Raw genomic sequence first — 17,036 nt, forward strand, 5'->3', positions numbered from 1 at the left:
TCAGGGGTATCCATGCTACGGCCCGCGAGACTTTCTCACCTCTTATCAGCAGAAAAAAATTCAAAAATTTCCATGCCTGCTGCCAAGATCACAAAACGAGATCCCAGAAACAAGATCAAAGTGAACTTATTTCTTAATATAGTTATGGCTTGACAATTTGTTTATAAACAACATACATGGTTTTATTCCTTTTTGTTTGGACCTCGAGTGTGTAGCTAACCCCAAAACTGCTCACAGTAAGGTAGATTGGTAGATTTCCGAATTCCATCCGCGTTATTAATACGATGGCGACGTTTCTGTGAGCCCTCTAAGGCCAGGCTGAAGTGGAGAGCGCTTATAGGGTGTCAGATATTTATAAAGAAACGCTAGATACCGTATAAATATCGGACACCTTAGAAGCGCTCTCCACCTCAGTCTGGCGTGAGGCAGTAGGTGAAAGGTATCCATCAAATTTACCTCCCGGTCGGACCACGGAAATCTACCCTACAGCGAACCTGAACGTCTTGAAAACTTACATCAGAAACCCTAAAATACTCATTGATGCCTAATGCAACCCTAATGCTGAAAGGTTTGGAGACCCATTCTCTTGATGATATTGAGTCAAGTTACGCCAAGCTAAGTTGTTATGAAGAGGGTTGCAAGGTTTTGAGAGGAGGGCGGTTGGATAGGAAGTATGCCGCATGATCATGGAAGCGGCGCGAGGCCCCGAGGAAACAGAACCGACCAATCCAGGGCGCCCAAAGAATCTTGAAACTTTAGCCACTATCTTCTCATTTATCTGCTCCTCTATAACCGCACCGTGGCTTCAATCTTCCTCCGCCTGCCTCGCTCATATCTAAATGCCGCTCCTCGCTCCAAGTGACGAGGTGCGGTGACGCGGCACGCGGGCTAATCACGGTGGGAGGCTTCTGTCGCGCCGAATCATCACTCCAACAACTCATATTTTGCGCGTCCCCGTGGAGCATCTGCGCGAATTCTCGTCTCGGTGTTGAGTGATTTGCGCGGGGAAGGGTACGCTGAAGGTTGTCCCGGCGCTGCTCCAATTCGTTACGAAATAAACCGTCGTTTGTTCCCGCTACGTAACCATCAAATTAGTCCGCGAATCCCATGCAATCTTGTGGGATAACAATTTAGGTGGGATTCGCTCAATAATGCCCCGAAAATATTATTGAAACGTTCTGAAATGATCCATAGCCTCTCATAGTACCCACTAGGTTTTGCCTCTCTGAATTTCTATCACCAGTAATGCAAATGGATCACTAGTACGCAATTATTTTGCCGGGAACAGTGGTAGGTATAAATAGATTTCAGTGAATGATTGATTTCGGTAGCAGCTGCGTTTTCTAGCTTAAGCATCCATGGCCATATTGGTTTGAAATATTAGTGGAAAATAATAATATTTGTCCCCTCTTTTTGGATGTTTTTTTTGGAATAAAAAAAATTGCGTAAGTGGATCAATAACTATTTACAATCATTCATTGGAAATATATTTTTGCTTCATAATACATAATATCCTGTGATATAGTGAACGATAAATCTACGTTTAGTTTTACTTATATCCATGACAACATTTATGACTTTAATGATTGAAAATGAATGTGTCAAAAGTGATAGTGACTGGGATTTCAGCTCATTTTTTATGAATAACTTACTGCTAATCTAGTGCTGTCGTCTAATTTATGTTCATTTGTTTATAATGAGGCACTTCCATAGAATGACGCCGGAGACTTTTTTTTTGCGTAAAGAATGGAATCTCACATTGGTGTATCAATGAGTGCAAAGGCAATGGAGTTAACTTAGTTTCCTCTTTTCCTCCAAAGAGTTCTCTGTTCGTGATGTTCGAGCTTAAGACGGCCATCTCCTTTTTGGGACCTCACTATTCCTCTGCCATACTTACTTTGAGGCATTATAACTTACTTAATTTTGCATTCTTGAGGAGGATAGTGCCAGGATTATTACACAATATTGAATTACCTGTGGCGGAATTCGAGGAAAAATCATTGTAATGCACTGTGATGTAAACGAGTCCTTCCGTGAATTTCACAAAAATTACAATGGATTAAAATGCATCGTTAGATTGTAATCACAATCATCATTACCGCTTGTTTCATTTCTCCAATGTCATTAGGATTGTTATCATTCTCGTTCTTCCACAAAGGCAATTGTGTAAATGTGAGATTCAATATCCGCAGTTTTTCATCTTTTATTCGCTATTATTGCCGATTTAGCCCCGTAGTTAATTAAAATCCAAATATCTTAGGCACACACTCGTGTCGAAATAAAACGGGTGATCACTTAAATATGTTAAAGATTGGGGATGACATTTCCTCATCTGCTACTCCTGTGAAATTAATGTTCTTGGCAAGATGCATTTCTCGACGTGTTTCAATGTATGAAATGGTATGGAAAATTATGAAATAGGATTGGTGTAATTGGAAATAGGTATGAGTAGTCCTCTCTGGAATATTTTAATTATGATATTTTTCGCCTCAAAAAGTATCCAGAAATCACTGCGGTGAAAATAATGACGGTGCAATTTGTAGTCGAACTAAATATCATGGCTCGCATTCCACACGCTTTGCAATCCTATTCGTTGTCGCTATGGCGTTGACAATTATGTCATATTTGGGCGAAAGATATTTTGAAATCAGGCATCTACTTTTATCTTATTTTGCTTAAGCACTATCATTACGAGTAAATAAGTTGCTTTATTCATGATAAGCAGGAAAATAGAAACGAGCGAAGTAGAACTAGTGGTTTATTTTTTCAAATTTACTCGTGGCTGTACAATAATGGTATAGAATTTGAATTACGCATCTAAGTACGGGAAAAGAATTGTTGCGTCACTCTCTGTTATAATCTATTTTGCTTATTCTCGATCATTTCCTTCAAGTAAGAAATATTTCATTACATGCCCTACTTTCTTTCATTCGTTTTCCATCATAGCCTTTTTTCTCTCGCAATCCATCATCAAGGCTTAATATTTCTAAGCCGACTCTTACCAAATATTGCTACCTATGCATTATCTTCCGTTTTATGTACGCGTCACAAATCTTAAGTGGAATTATTAATGAGTGAGAAACGTTGATCAAAGAAAATTAATTACTCAGAAGAAAATTTTTTTCACTAGTGGTAGTGGTAAGGTTAGGTCTAGCTTTCTAGTATTCGAGTCTATGGAGTTCTCTTTTGTCATAGGGAAAAATTAGGTACCAATAATGCCGAGTATATTGGAGAGATCAAACGAAAAGACTAATACTCGGTGGCGGATAGGGTGAAACAATATTGGGATCGGCAACTGTTGTCGGAATTTAAGGCACCTGTCATTGTTGCCATAAACTTTTGAACTTTCTCCATTTCGCTTCCATCCTTTCATCTTTCGATCGTTTGACTCATTTCGTCTCGACCTATTCAACTTTCTTCCGCACGGAGGTTCCTTCTATCTATTTTTCCATCACCTATCGCATCCTCCTATCGCGACCCAAACGCCGTTTTCCCCTTTTGCGTCGCTCTCAGATCCTGGTGTACGTACTTCAATTCTTTCTTTCTACCCTCCTCCCCCTACCTCTTTTCCTCCCAGCGTACAGCTCCGAGCTTACTCTCAAACCGTCTGTTTCCCTTCAACTGCAAACCAACTCCGTGAAAATAAAAAAAAGAGGAGCGAGTGAAAAAATCGAGGCAAATCCACAGCTTTTATTGAGAAGTTCTCCCACCTACTCTCCACGGGAGCGCTGACTCGCGCCCCCCCTCCGAAAAAACCCTGCCTCTCTCTCACTCTATCCTCTGCGACTACCTCCTCTTGCCGCCTCCTCCTCCGCCCGCCTCTTGCCCCTTGAAATTCACTGCGCGGTTGGAGAGAGATGTAGAGACCGCGGTAGCCAGCGACAGAACCAACCATTTGCCCCAGCTCTAATCGGGAAAGTTGAACTTTTTTTCCCTCTTTCATTTCGGCATGCACCTCTGAGAGTCGTTGACTGGAGGCACGGGAGTAAAGGGTTTGAAAAATCGTCCTCCTGGACTGTTGCGCGTTTGAGATTAAAGGGAATACGGTCAGGGGGCAAAGAGGTGGGAGGTAGAATGGTAGAATAGTCGAGTTTGCGTTTGGTTCGCAGAAAAAAAGACGGGAGAGGTTTTTAGAAAAATGGCGAGTCGGTAATGAATGGAAATGAGAGATTTTTATCCTGCATGTTTTTATTTAACTTTAGTTAAATTCCTTGAAAAAAGGCGGGGTCGTTTGCAATGCTTGTTCATTGCTGCTTTTCTCTTCGAAAAGCTCCTTAGTGCCCGTTTCTTCCTTCCGGTGATGTATTTATCCGTCCCTTTACGATTTAATGCTCCGATTGCCATTGATTATTTATGTTGACTCTAGGAAAAAGAGGCTAGCCATTGAATCTTCCTTCTTTTATTGCTTGAAGTGGGTAATGTTATCGCTAACTATGTTAATTATAACTTTTATCGGAAGATTTTTGACGCATTTTTATTAAATTTTTCCTTGAATGCCTTATCATCCCCCTGAACGTTCCATTTAATGATAGGCAATTACACTGAACTTGATAAATACCTCTTTTTCATTTATTTTACGCCGCTCACTGCGATAGCTTCCCTTTAACAATTCGCGTTTCATGGTTATCTTATCATTGCTACACGTGTAAAATTGAAATTGAGCTTGCTACTGCGCTGCACACAAAGGATTCGCGTGTTTTGCTCTCCTGTACTTTTCAGATAAACGCAATTGCAGAGTGACAGTGTCCTTCTTTGCTCTTTAATAGATCAAATTGTGTAGAAGGACAATGCCTTTAGGGAAATCACTTTATTTTTAGATGGAGGAACTTAGCATTAGAAAGCTTTAGAAAATATCTTCATATATTCACCTGAAAAAAAAACTGCAAAAATTTTCCTTATCATCGGGATGGGACAATTGTGGAATAACCTTGATGAATCCAGTATCTAGCTCTTTGATTGGACGGTATCCTTGATAGTAAAACAGGCTGAAGGAATTACGCCAAGTGTTGTCTAATGAATGCTGCTCCTTGGCACGAAAATGTTTCAACTCAGAGCTCACTCTCGGTTCGCTAGTAATCTTGCGTCGTCAGGGAGTGCCAATTTCCTTCTCTGGGACACGACCCTGCCTCGGACTAATTTTAAGTGGCCTCTCCTCCACGTAATATTTCCCTCCTCTACCCTGCGCAAATTTTCATTAAAGTTTCTAATTTATTTTGCTTACATTTTAATTTTCGGGGATTATATTTTACGAAGACTGGCAGGAATCGCGGGAAAAACCCAAAAGGGACTTTTAAATATTGTGTTTATTTTTTCGAGACTTCAGAAATGACTCGTGAAGTGTGTTTGGAATGGGAATTGTGGAGCAACGAAGCAAACAGCATTCGCTCGAGAGAGAAGGGATGGCAAGCGAAGAGATAATGAGAAAAACATCGGTGCTGCATTGTTTGTTGGCGCGTCAGCAATTAAAGCAGTCATCATTCAGTGGCAGACAGAGGGCGAGACAAAGGACTTATTGCGTACAAATGAGGCCGTTGGGTCCCGTATTCCATTTAACAAAGGTCAGTGCTCAACGTTATTACAACTGACGAAGCAGTCTTAATAGCATCAGCGTAATCAAATGAAAACGTCAATGTAGTCGGTGGTCGCCTACTTGGAAATCGCAGCTCAGATTCGCGGATGAGTGATTCTTGCCGGCATCTGCGGGATTGCAACAAAGCAACTTGGCTTTAATATTTTTGCGAAAAATATGATTATTATCTCTTACGAGATATAAATACACCGCAGAGCAATAAATTAATTCGAAATCCCTGTAGGAATTTTCTATTCATAACAACTGTCAATTTATGATGCCGGTGGCGCACGCATTCCGCATTAGACACGTTAGAAAGGTCATATTTCGGTTTTTCAGTTATTATTCCATATAATTTGGAGTTTTTAATCAAAAGGTAGCTCCACAATTTGTTTTCCAGACTTTTAATTGGAGGATGAATATGAATAACATTTACATTCACTTCATCTCCAGTTTTTTAATTTTATAACCTAAGGCAAACACTCTGTAATCCCGGAATCCATTTTAAGGATATATCTAAGTGAAGCGTGCTCATCATCAAATGAAATGTTTATAAAATGTAAAAATTCTAAATCATTGCTCTATTTAAATATTGTAAAAACAAAGACAGAGGAGATAAAAAAGAATTGCCCTTGAGGGAATTACGAAAAAACTAATGATGAGGACATGAATGATAATAATTCAGGAAATATTAAAACTCATAGCCATGGGATACTTTTGTATTTTTCCGGACAAGCAAGCATAATATAACACCAATCATGCATACTGTTAACTGCGGTTCTCGTTTTACGCTATTTTTCTTCTTCATAAAATTTTATGTTCTTCCCGGTGACCTTAGGAGAGTCAGATATCGGGAAGTCAACTTTTCTCGCTTCTGAATAAGATTGCTTAAATGTGATCAAACATAATTTTCGGAACAAAAGTCATCCTATACGACTATAGCCAATGAGTCCATTAGGTAGAGCTCTATTAGCTCCAAGGGTAATGGCTTTATAGGCACTAATGAGCATCACAGCTCTGCCAAATGTTGACAATGCGGGCCACCAATTTGGCTGCACGTAATATCTCATAGAAACTTGGTATGTATTTATTGACACTATATGTTCTTTACCCTGATATTTTTCTTCGTCTCTCTATTGATCACGATAATTCTTTTTAAGAAATGGTTATCGTAAGTAGTAATTTAAAAATGTGATCAAACGGTGAGATATCCCCTGAATACTTGCTTTTTTAATTTCATGTTGTTCTCTCAAGATTAACTTATTGGAGCATTACCCCAGTAAAATATACGTTACGTACCTGATAGATGTCGTACCATGGTGGGATAAATGCCTTTATTTCCTGATAATTAGACATATAGTGAAAACTTAAGATATGTTACGAGTTCTTTGTTTTTGAAGTGTAGATATCTAAATCTTAATGGTGTAACGTAATTTTAAATCTACTAAATAAAATAAAACTAATTGTATGTGAAGTCAACTATGGGAGTGCATAAGCTAATTTCCCTGGAATAAACTATTGCCAATATTTTTTTAAGAAAATCTAGTGAAGTTGGTATTCGGCAGCATGCATTGGTAATTTCCAATTACCGATTTATTGTTTGGCTCAGATGAATTTTTCTGTTTAAATTTAAATATTTTGACCCAATTCCAACCTTGCTTGTATCGGTGGTTTTCATTCGCCGTTGCTTGGCTCCTTATTTATTTTGTCGTCACCACTTTACCGGGTGAGGGGGGGGGGAGAATGAGGGAGGTAATTGCCCTGGAGAGGGCCGTAGCCGTTGCTGAAACTTGGTGAGATAGAGTGGGGGGAAATGTTTGGAACGAGTTGGATTGCGGGAGAGGCGAGTGTGTGTGCCCTCAGAGAGGAGATGATTGGAAGGTGCACGTGTGTGCTGGTCGTCTTCGCGACGGCACACAAGGAAAGAGGAAACGCGGCAGTTGGAATAAGAGGGCGGAGTCGGAAGCTGCTGCTGGCGAGGTGGCGAAGTTGGGACTTGTACTTAACGGCGGCCGTGACGTCCGTGGCGGAGGGAGCGGTCGCGGCGCAAGCGGCGGACAGAGTTGCAGGTCTTGTGCAATTCCGAACTTGAGAGCGACCCACCTCCTCCTCTATCTTCACTCCCATTTCATTCCTCAGTCTTCCATTCCCACAGGTCCTTGGTAAATACCATTCTGCCCTCTTCTATCCCCTCAGCAGCTCAAAGCTCAGCAATTAAATATTTTATGAAAAACTTATGTCCTCTCCGCATGAAATCCGCTTTTTTATTCTTCCATTTAATGCGTTTATTACGCCATTCTATCTGTGATAACAATAACCACCTCATTTAATTCATCAAAGAACCGAGGTTTATACGCTCCAGGATCACGATATTTGGTTATTTTATCACGGGCACTACGTTACTGTTTCATCCATAACTTTCTACGAAGGGATGCCAAAATATGCTAAATCATTGGAAAACTGCTTCTATTTCAAAGTGTTGTGAAAATTTAATAACAAAGCTGCTCAGTGAATGACTTCGGCGGCAGTTTGGAGGATGTACGTTTGCAATGTTGTCAAAGCGAATGATTTATCGTTTTAGCTATTTTCACCCTGCAAATGTAGGTGAATCTGTGGAGTATCGACATCACCTATTCCGCGAAAATTTCATAAATTCTGCGGTTAAATCCGCTTGCAAATTACCCCCCTTTGTGTAATATCATTCTTCCTGAGAATGTCATATCCATCATATTTCTTTATTTGTGATTAATTCATTCGAGCTAGTTTTGTGGAATCTCATCGTGGTAAAGTAAAAAGCAATATCAATGACATTAATTTAGTAAAGGATGCACGTGGCCGTTAAACTCTCTTAAAATAGCTGATATTGTTCGAAAAATATGTAATAACTCTGAAACCACTCTGTAATAAACGAGATATTACAATTTTTCAGACTTAATTTAGATAAAATAGAGGTTTTGTGAATAAGAAGCTGGGATTATGATGAAAAACATTTTTTATTCATAGCATAAATTCCTTCTATGTAAAGTTTTTTCTTGTATGCATATACTAAATCCGGAAATATATATAAACTATCCACGACCGTTTTCAACATTTGAATTCCATTCTCAAGTCTATTTTTACTTAAATTATCTCCCTATTTTATTCTTCAACTTCAGCTCTTTTGGTATGTGCCTTTCAACTCATCTGAGTCTTTCCTTGCCCTTATATTTCATAAGCAACTCCATATAATTTGCTGGGACTATGACGCAAAAAAGTTTGTTAATCGATAAAATAAACTCCTTCTATGCAAAGTTTTTTTTCATATATAGAAAATGATATATAAACACTACCCACGACCATTTTCAACACTCGAGTTCCATTCTCAAGTCTATTTTTACTTAAATGATCACTCTTTTTTTCTACAACTTCAGCTCCTTTGGTATGTGCCTTTCAACTCTATGCTTGTCTTATTCTTTCCTTACCCGCACAAGTCTGTTCTACACTCGGAAAATCATGTCAGGACCCCTTAATTCCGGGGACCTTCCTGGCCCGCTGCCCCCGAAAACCCCATCCCACGTTTTAGACCATCCCAGTCCTCGCCTCGTCAACCCTCTCCCTTGCCGCCTCCTCCTTATTCCGCTTGCGCCAGCCCGAGTCCCCGTCCGCTGAAATAATTAGAGCGAGTAGTTGGAGAAAACAAGCGCCGATTGCGCTGGGATCACGGAGCCAATTTAAAAGGGGCGGGAACTCGGGATTTCCGATGGCCTAGAGGTAGAATGTCTTGTCTAGGAATTCTAGGATAGAGGGAGATGGAAGAAGATGTGTGGAATGGAGTCAGGGGTGGGGGGGGACGGAATGACCCGGCAAGGGGAGACTGCAGAAATCAGGGAGGTACACACGTGGGCGTTGAAAATGGAGGTGGTGTTGTGTACGTGGATATTTCCGTCAGGCGGGTATTCGTGCGATGACTTTTCAAGCAGGGCCTTAATGATTATTTTCACTCAGCTGCTGCTCCTTTGTTTTTATTTAAAAAAATCAGACGGAGTATAGTCTCGCGTCGATATATATTTTCTCATTTCATTAATAATAGAATCAACTGTTTTCGTGGCAGTCGGAAATTTATTCGGGTGTAATTTAATGAAACCTGTTTCTCAGAAAATAAACAGCTCCGATTTTATTATAAAAGGAATATAAAATGGGCGTGATTTATCTCTCTCTCCAAAAAAATTGGTGACGACGTTTGAAATTCTTTTTTCTCAACACATTACCCTCCTGTTATGTCAAAACATGAAGGTATTTTCATTGTATTTCCCAGTATTTTTTTAGTCCTCTGATTTTTGTGTTCGTTACGATCTAAGTGGTCGATTGAGACTTTCACTATTCACCTCCATGATTTTTTAAAGGGCTGTGTTATTCCAAGCTCGCTAAGCTACAAAAAGTAAAAAAAAAAAATGTTTGGTTAATGGGAGAGTATGTGGAATAGCACATTTGTTTTCCAGTTGAAATGCGACCTGTCGCCTTCAAATACTTCTTTTTAATTAATATTTTTTCAATGGTGCGTTTTTTCTCCGTGTAAATACAGAAGATTGCTTGAGGACATTCATATGACACACCTTTCACTGTGTATCATATGGAATTTTGGAATCATTTAACGTCATTTTGTTTTTATAAAAAATATAATTGATAATAATTTTAAGAAACGAAGTAACATCCAGTAGCAAAAGCCACCCGCATACGACGAGCGCTATAGCTCACATGCAGAAAAGCGATGAAATACCTAACAGAACAAATAACATTACAAACAGAACATAACAAAATACTTTCTTAAATTATAAAATACAACCTATTATAGCATTTTGATATTTTTAATTTTTTTTAAATTCAAGTTATTATTCGTGACTCAAATATTATTTTTTTTATCAGAAAATAAACAAAATAATGTTTCCTCGTATTTTGCTACAAAAGTATAATCCTTTCGAAAGATTTGATTTCCGGTTAAAATAGCATATTGCTTAAGTATCTCAAATAAGCAACTTAAGTACATGCATTTTCATTACAGCCCATCTCTGCCTGACTGGATAGTCTTATTTCTTACCTTGCTCGAGGAAAACTCCTCCTACGTAGAGGCAGAGAATCGACAGCATTAACAGAACATTAATACCAGCTCACATCTGCTAAATGCTCCAATACGTTCCTTGTGGACTTACCTTTGCCGTATCCGATGTCGAGACGGAAGTTATCCGCGCCCACCTCCCCATCCACCAGCCTGCCGAGTCCTCCGAAAAGTTCGGCGCCCCTGCGCTCTCCGTCGTACGAGGCGTCGTTCAGGGCCGGCGGGTCCCCTGACGGCGCGGCCCCCAAGTCCTCGTCGCCCACCGCCATCCCTGAGCCAAGTCCTCCCTTTGTTCCGTCCATCGCTGGGATTCGGTAGCTCACTATCCCGCCTGAAAAGATTTAGAAAAACAGGAATGAATTGGCTTTAATAAAAAACTGCTGTTTACTCATAAATTTCTTTTTAAGATGATACTTGTTATATCATTCAAATAAACCTATATTTCAACATCGCATCAAGTCAACTTTATCATCTGCTATCACATACATTTTTCAAACAATCTTGTTTTGGCATATTTATGTATTAAAAACTCTTCATTTCCATGACTAATTTAAATAATATTCAATAATATTTTCAACTTCATTTTTGTAATCTTAGCCTTAATGGGATGCTGATTTTTAAGGAATTCAGTACGCCATGTGCACTTGAATTTCTCGAGTCAATCGCTATACTGAACAACAGTGTAGAATAGTTTGATTATGTGTTTGTGATGAATTCGAGTTGGTGATTGGTATCTTAATTTTCCATCCACTCCATGTAAAGATCCACTCCATCCTTTTTTGAGCTTAATTAATGAATATGAATATCCTTAATGATGTGATTAGTCAATGCTATAAGCAATATATAATAACTAAAGTTGTTCTTTGGTAATTCTGTATTAGTTTGCTGTAAATTAAAAGGATCTTATTCTTTAAATCCATGTGCACACCCAGTCAGTTTGTTGCTGTTACCACTTTATTATAAGTTATGCTTGATTCGGAACCCCTTTGACGCTCAAGTTTCATACTCCCAACTTTTCCATCTTGGTTGCGTTTCTTTCATATTTTCTGGGTGCCTTGGTGGCATTCGAGTGAGCCCTCCCTCACTCTGAGGATGTCGGTAGAGCAGCTTGGCGGGTGGTGTAATCCTCTGCCACAGTCCCGGGAAAGGCACCGGTCAATAGGTGCCTCTGATACCTGCCACTAAATGGGGCACCAGGTATAAAAAGCGGCGTTGTCCCGCGAGTACATGGCATTTTTGTTTTGGTGAGGCTCGCGTCGAGTGTGCGCTGCTAAGAGAGCTGCTCCCGAGAGACGGACCTAGGGCACCTTGTCGAAGACCGCCTCTACCTCCACAGCCAAGGTAATAACGTACCCGAACTACCCATCTTTTCTTATCTTTTAGGTGTGGTGGCATTCTTTGAGTCGGTCTCAATTCGGGGATTCATCTAAGACTGTTCATTTTTTGTTAAATAATTATATCTGTTTTTCAATCGTTTTTTGATACTTTTTAAACGCCACCGTACTCCTCAGGCTTGCACGCACGTTTCACAAGTCTACTTAATCATACTTGTTGTGTGAGAAATTTCTTCTGGATTTTCTTCGCCGTACGTTTCCATCGGTATATTTTTTTGTATAAAAAATTACTCAATATTGGAACATAATAAATTGCTCACAATACAACAGTGGCACGGATAACTAAACGATGAGGTCCGATTCTGATTTTTGGCTTGTGATTTATCACGGAATTTATGCGAACATAATATGATATCCGTGTTGGCCCAATCATGATAGGTATATCGCCATAGAAATGTTGCTGCGATTCCCAGTGGAACTAGTAGTTAATGGAACAGGGAACCCCGACGGGAGACATATTGGACCCCCACCTTTTCTGACTTCTCTCTCTCTCTATCATTAATGAGGCAGCTATCTGGGATCCGTGACCTTGGCCGTCCGTCAAGTTTGACCTGTGCTCTGGCAAATTGGCGTTGTGACTGGCCACTGGCCATCCGGAGCTCTGTGACAGTAAAAGAAGTGGCAGACCGGTATGACTCGAGGACGACAATCCTGAAGGTCATCTTCAGTCGCTTCTCACACCTAAAGAACGGCGATCATCAATCTACGTTTTGGTGCAAATGTCTCTATTAGGATCACCACACTGGCAGATAAAAGCTCGTGGACGAAGTTTGATAGGGAAAAACGTAATTTGGTAGAAGTGAATTTTCTCCGTAGGTATCGGTTTCTCCACCGACGTGACAGCTATAATAATCATATCTAACATCACAACTTCATTATTCCTGGGTGAAACAATGTTGTTGATTAAAGATAATCTTGCTTTAAGCGGAGTTATCCGTCTACCTTAATAAGTTAATTTCAGATGGTTTTGTTCTCAGTATGATGTGAGGTTGAATCCCATTAATCAAACTGACCTTCGGATTTCAGAGAGGGTGATCTATGACTACTATTCCTGGAATGGTATAGAAGACAAGCAGGCCACAGCAATGCCTCCCGGCCACGACCTATCTTCTCTATTTTTGTCGTTTTCTTTCTTAAAGGTGGTTAAAAATTCATTTTGCCTTTCTTGGGCCCATAAAATGAAGAGGAATAAGTGTGACTAACATTACTTTAATAGTGAGTTAGATATAATCATTCATAATTTATTTGGCACACCTATACTGTTTGGTTAAACTAAAAATTCTAAATGAACTTTTTTTGCTGGTAATAGCTTTAGCTGTCTCTAAAGAACCTCTTTGGTATCATAGATGAGCCATTTCAGTGTTTGACGATCTTGAAATTCAACACATAGTTTTTCGAAAGTCGTGAAATTCATGCCGGATGCCATGCTACCGAAAAAATGAAAACGTGAGCATGCGGATACTCTCAATGCCTCTTTTAGTCACTCAATGGACAAACCTATTGTGTTTTTAGTAGTAATTTTGCACAAATGAATGGATGGCATAAAATATTCTTGCGACTTGCTAAATCTACAGAAATTTTCGGCATTGAAGTCGACTGCATTGAAATCTCCTGTTTTATGTACTAGGTACCTTATTAAATTAAAAATAGAAAGATAGTATGCACAGAAGAAATTCCATTAATTGCCTCATTGAGCTTGGGTTTTAGTTGTCAAATTATTGAATAACCCCTGGGAAAGATGTTATCGACTGTTTTAAAATTCCATTCTTTATTTCATTTGAGGTAATTTGTAAAGGTATTCAGGGGTAGGAATAGTGCAGAGTCTAATTTTAACGTACTTGAAAATGCGCTTCTTATCAGTATCATCGGGAAAGACATTACTTTGCTTCGAGTTGCGGGCAGAATTTTGATAGATTGTTGCGCTCCATGTTTGCATTATGACGTTAATGAGGACCAATTTATATAATGAGTTAGCGGAAGAGATTCCGTTAGTTGATAATTCGGGGAAAGGACCAGATAGGAAGCTTCTTATCTTTAATCCATTTAATCAGAGATAAGGGATTATTTTGGAACGATTTAATGCCTTTCTCAGTTGCAAGACTTAACATTTTTTTCAGGGAACAATTTATAGCGCTCGATATTAATTCATGTTTTCCATATAATTCTCCCTTTACCGACATTTCATTCGATAAGTCGATTATTCCTTGGCATTTTTAAACCAGGTTGTTTTTTTAACGGCATTAGTTTTTTAATGCATATCGTCAAATTGCATTTGTTTTTCGTTATAAAATATTGCTGAGTATATTCCATTTAGTCGACTTAAGGTTTGATATCCCTGTTATTTAAGTACTCTACCGATTAAGGTGGGCTTCCATGGAGTACTTGAGAAGATTGGGATCCTCCCTCCCCATCAACCATTTCCCTCTTCAATTCACAATAAGGCCTACTCCATTCTTTCTAAAAATCCTATTCTTTTCTCTCCTCTCCCTCGTTTACCTAACATTCTACCCTCTAAAACTGTTTTCAACATTTCCTCTCCGCTAAGTACTCGCTCCATCCACATCTTCTGTCTCCTCCGTATATCATCTAAAAGCTGCCTCTCCTCACCCACCATGTCCAGCAATTCATCGTTCCTCCTCCTCTCCGTCCACTTTACCCTTTCCATTCTTCGCATGATCTACATCTCGAATGCCTGATGTCCCTGTAATAAGCGTAAAAATGTTATGAATATTCCCACTTTAAGTAATAGCTAAGTCACTGTACTGTACTTGTTTGTTGATGACCACCGTTTTCAAATCCATCTGAATTCTCTCAGTCGTGAGACTTCTCATATTTGAAAATGGTTTACGCAGAAGAAGTTGTGCGTTTATATTGAACGCAATGCTTTTTTTCATCGTATAGTTTTCCGTATTCCTGTGAAAGTGTTAGTCACTTCTACTTATGGTGAGCTTTTTATTCTCCCATCGTCGGCACCTTCTTCATTTCTAAAAGTCTAAACCCGCTGCCAGATCACCTGCCGAATGAATGGGGCCAAATTCCGGAAAAAAACTCGAGGGTTGGCACACCGTGCGCAAGAGCTGTGGCGCCAACTGGAGGAACTTTGCGTAACCGTGAGCCGACGAGAACGAACAGAATGCGACGGGGTAAGATACTTGGAGTCAAACAGCAGGGCCCGAGCGGAAGGAATATGGACCTCAGGAACCATCCCGTCCACGCTTTCACCGATCGGATTTCTATCTTTTGCACTTCCATTCCATTCGAGGGATCTCCCAATTTATTTAGCTTCCGAATTATAGGTATCACGTTTTAGAGACGGGGTAAACTTGACACCGCAGACAAGGTGACTGATGTCGCGTCTTGGGTAAAATGTATTGACGATTGGTGTGAGAAGGTGCTGCTAGCGTTCGCTTGGAGATGCATGCACGATCCTTTTACCTATTTTTGTTGGTTTGAATTCCTATAGGAATTAGATATGTTCCTAGTTCTGTTTTTATTCTCTGATGCTGGAGATTTGATGATTTTCTTCCCCAACTTAATTCTTTTTCGGATGTTTCATCCTGTTCGAAATTTCTCGAATGATGCGTGAGCACTCCTAAACAATACAGCTTATACAGTCGCCATAGTTGTATTGTCTGATGTTTTGAATTTACCGTATTATGTGAAAGGTAATTTTAACGTCATCAAATGATTTAACAGTTTAAAAATTCAAACCGGCAATGGTTGCATCTTTTTAGCAATGAAAATAGGATTTTAATAGGGTTATCGTAGTACATCATGGTGATAGAATTACACCGGGGGCTCAGCGATGGAATGAAGAAAGCTGATACTTTTGCATTATAATGAGCTATAAATTTATTATTCAATGTCTCATTAGCGTGCGATTAAGTGCCATTGGGATAATGTGATTCACTTTGAATTCTCATCTCGGCTTTGAATTCATGAGTTATCACATTACTTCCTTGTTATGGCTGGAAATAATAAATAATATTTCAGAAATAAATTCATTTCTGCGAGAAGCCGATAAGCTTTTTCCTCAATTTTAAAAAAATTTCTCCATACTCCTATGCCACAGTTGAAGTGATTTGGTGAATTAATGTTTTCCCTTGTCAAGGGTCACAGATGAATGGATTGCGGCTAGAAACCATTATTTCGCCGTAGAATTTAGAGCTCCTTTGCTTCTCCTTAGGTCTCAGTTGATCCATCGGTGGGTGCAGCGAGGATTAGTTACGGTGGATCAGGCGTCGATCGATGGGAGCCCAGTTAGAAAAGTGCCATTTTAACGGATAAAACCGCGAGAGAGAGCTGTGTAACACGACCGTTGCCGAATGAGAATTCAATTAAGCCACAGACATATAAGAGCTAATTTGAAAACACCTGCAATGTAATCAAATCGATCCGTTTACAGTGTAGCTGACCTTTACTGCCAGGAATCCCATCGTGATACATCCAGAGGCCAAATATTGGAAATTCGTTTTTTTATCTAGTTTATCTCGCGAGATAATTGAAAAAGGTCGTGGAAAAATAAGTAAGACAAGAACTTTGAGCAGTTGATATGGTAAAAATCTTATTTTTATATTCATTGTTGAGTTCATTTTGCGTTCTTCGAATAACGATATACTATTTCACTTCAATGGGATGATCTCTATCGTAACAGGCTCAACTTTGTGGAGGTTCATTCTAATAAATTATAGCGAACAAACTATGTATAAATCCACCAATTTATTTTTGTGGTACTACTAGTTTCGACGCAGCGGCGTCATCATCAGGTAACTGATGATGACGCCGCTGCCCTATGGCTGAAGGAAAGACAGTATATTATGAAATAAATGAGATTACTCATATAAGTTTATTTAGTGTTAATTTTTCGTCGTTAACTTCATGTGATAGTTCCTTTTACTTCGAATTCGGCGATCAAACTCTGTTCAATTGGTGGAAGTGAATCCAACTGATAATAAAGACATGTGTGTTATGAAGCTCGTAT

The 17,036-nt window shown here is 39.4% G+C and overlaps 1 protein-coding gene across 1 annotated transcript in view; it reads right to left on the reverse strand.

Moving 5' to 3' along the window:
- The window catches only part of LOC124168398 (discoidin domain-containing receptor 2-like), a 543,546-nt gene that overhangs the window by 94,407 nt on the left and 432,103 nt on the right, over positions 1-17,036 (reverse strand). The window contains exon 5 of the mRNA XM_046546941.1: positions 10,756-10,992. Within this exon, the coding sequence (XP_046402897.1) occupies positions 10,756-10,992 (237 nt within the window). The remainder of the gene's footprint in view (positions 1-10,755; positions 10,993-17,036) is intronic.

This window comes from Ischnura elegans, chromosome 1 (assembly GCF_921293095.1).
Source record: "Ischnura elegans chromosome 1, ioIscEleg1.1, whole genome shotgun sequence".
Classification (NCBI taxonomy): Eukaryota; Metazoa; Arthropoda; class Insecta; order Odonata; family Coenagrionidae; genus Ischnura; species Ischnura elegans.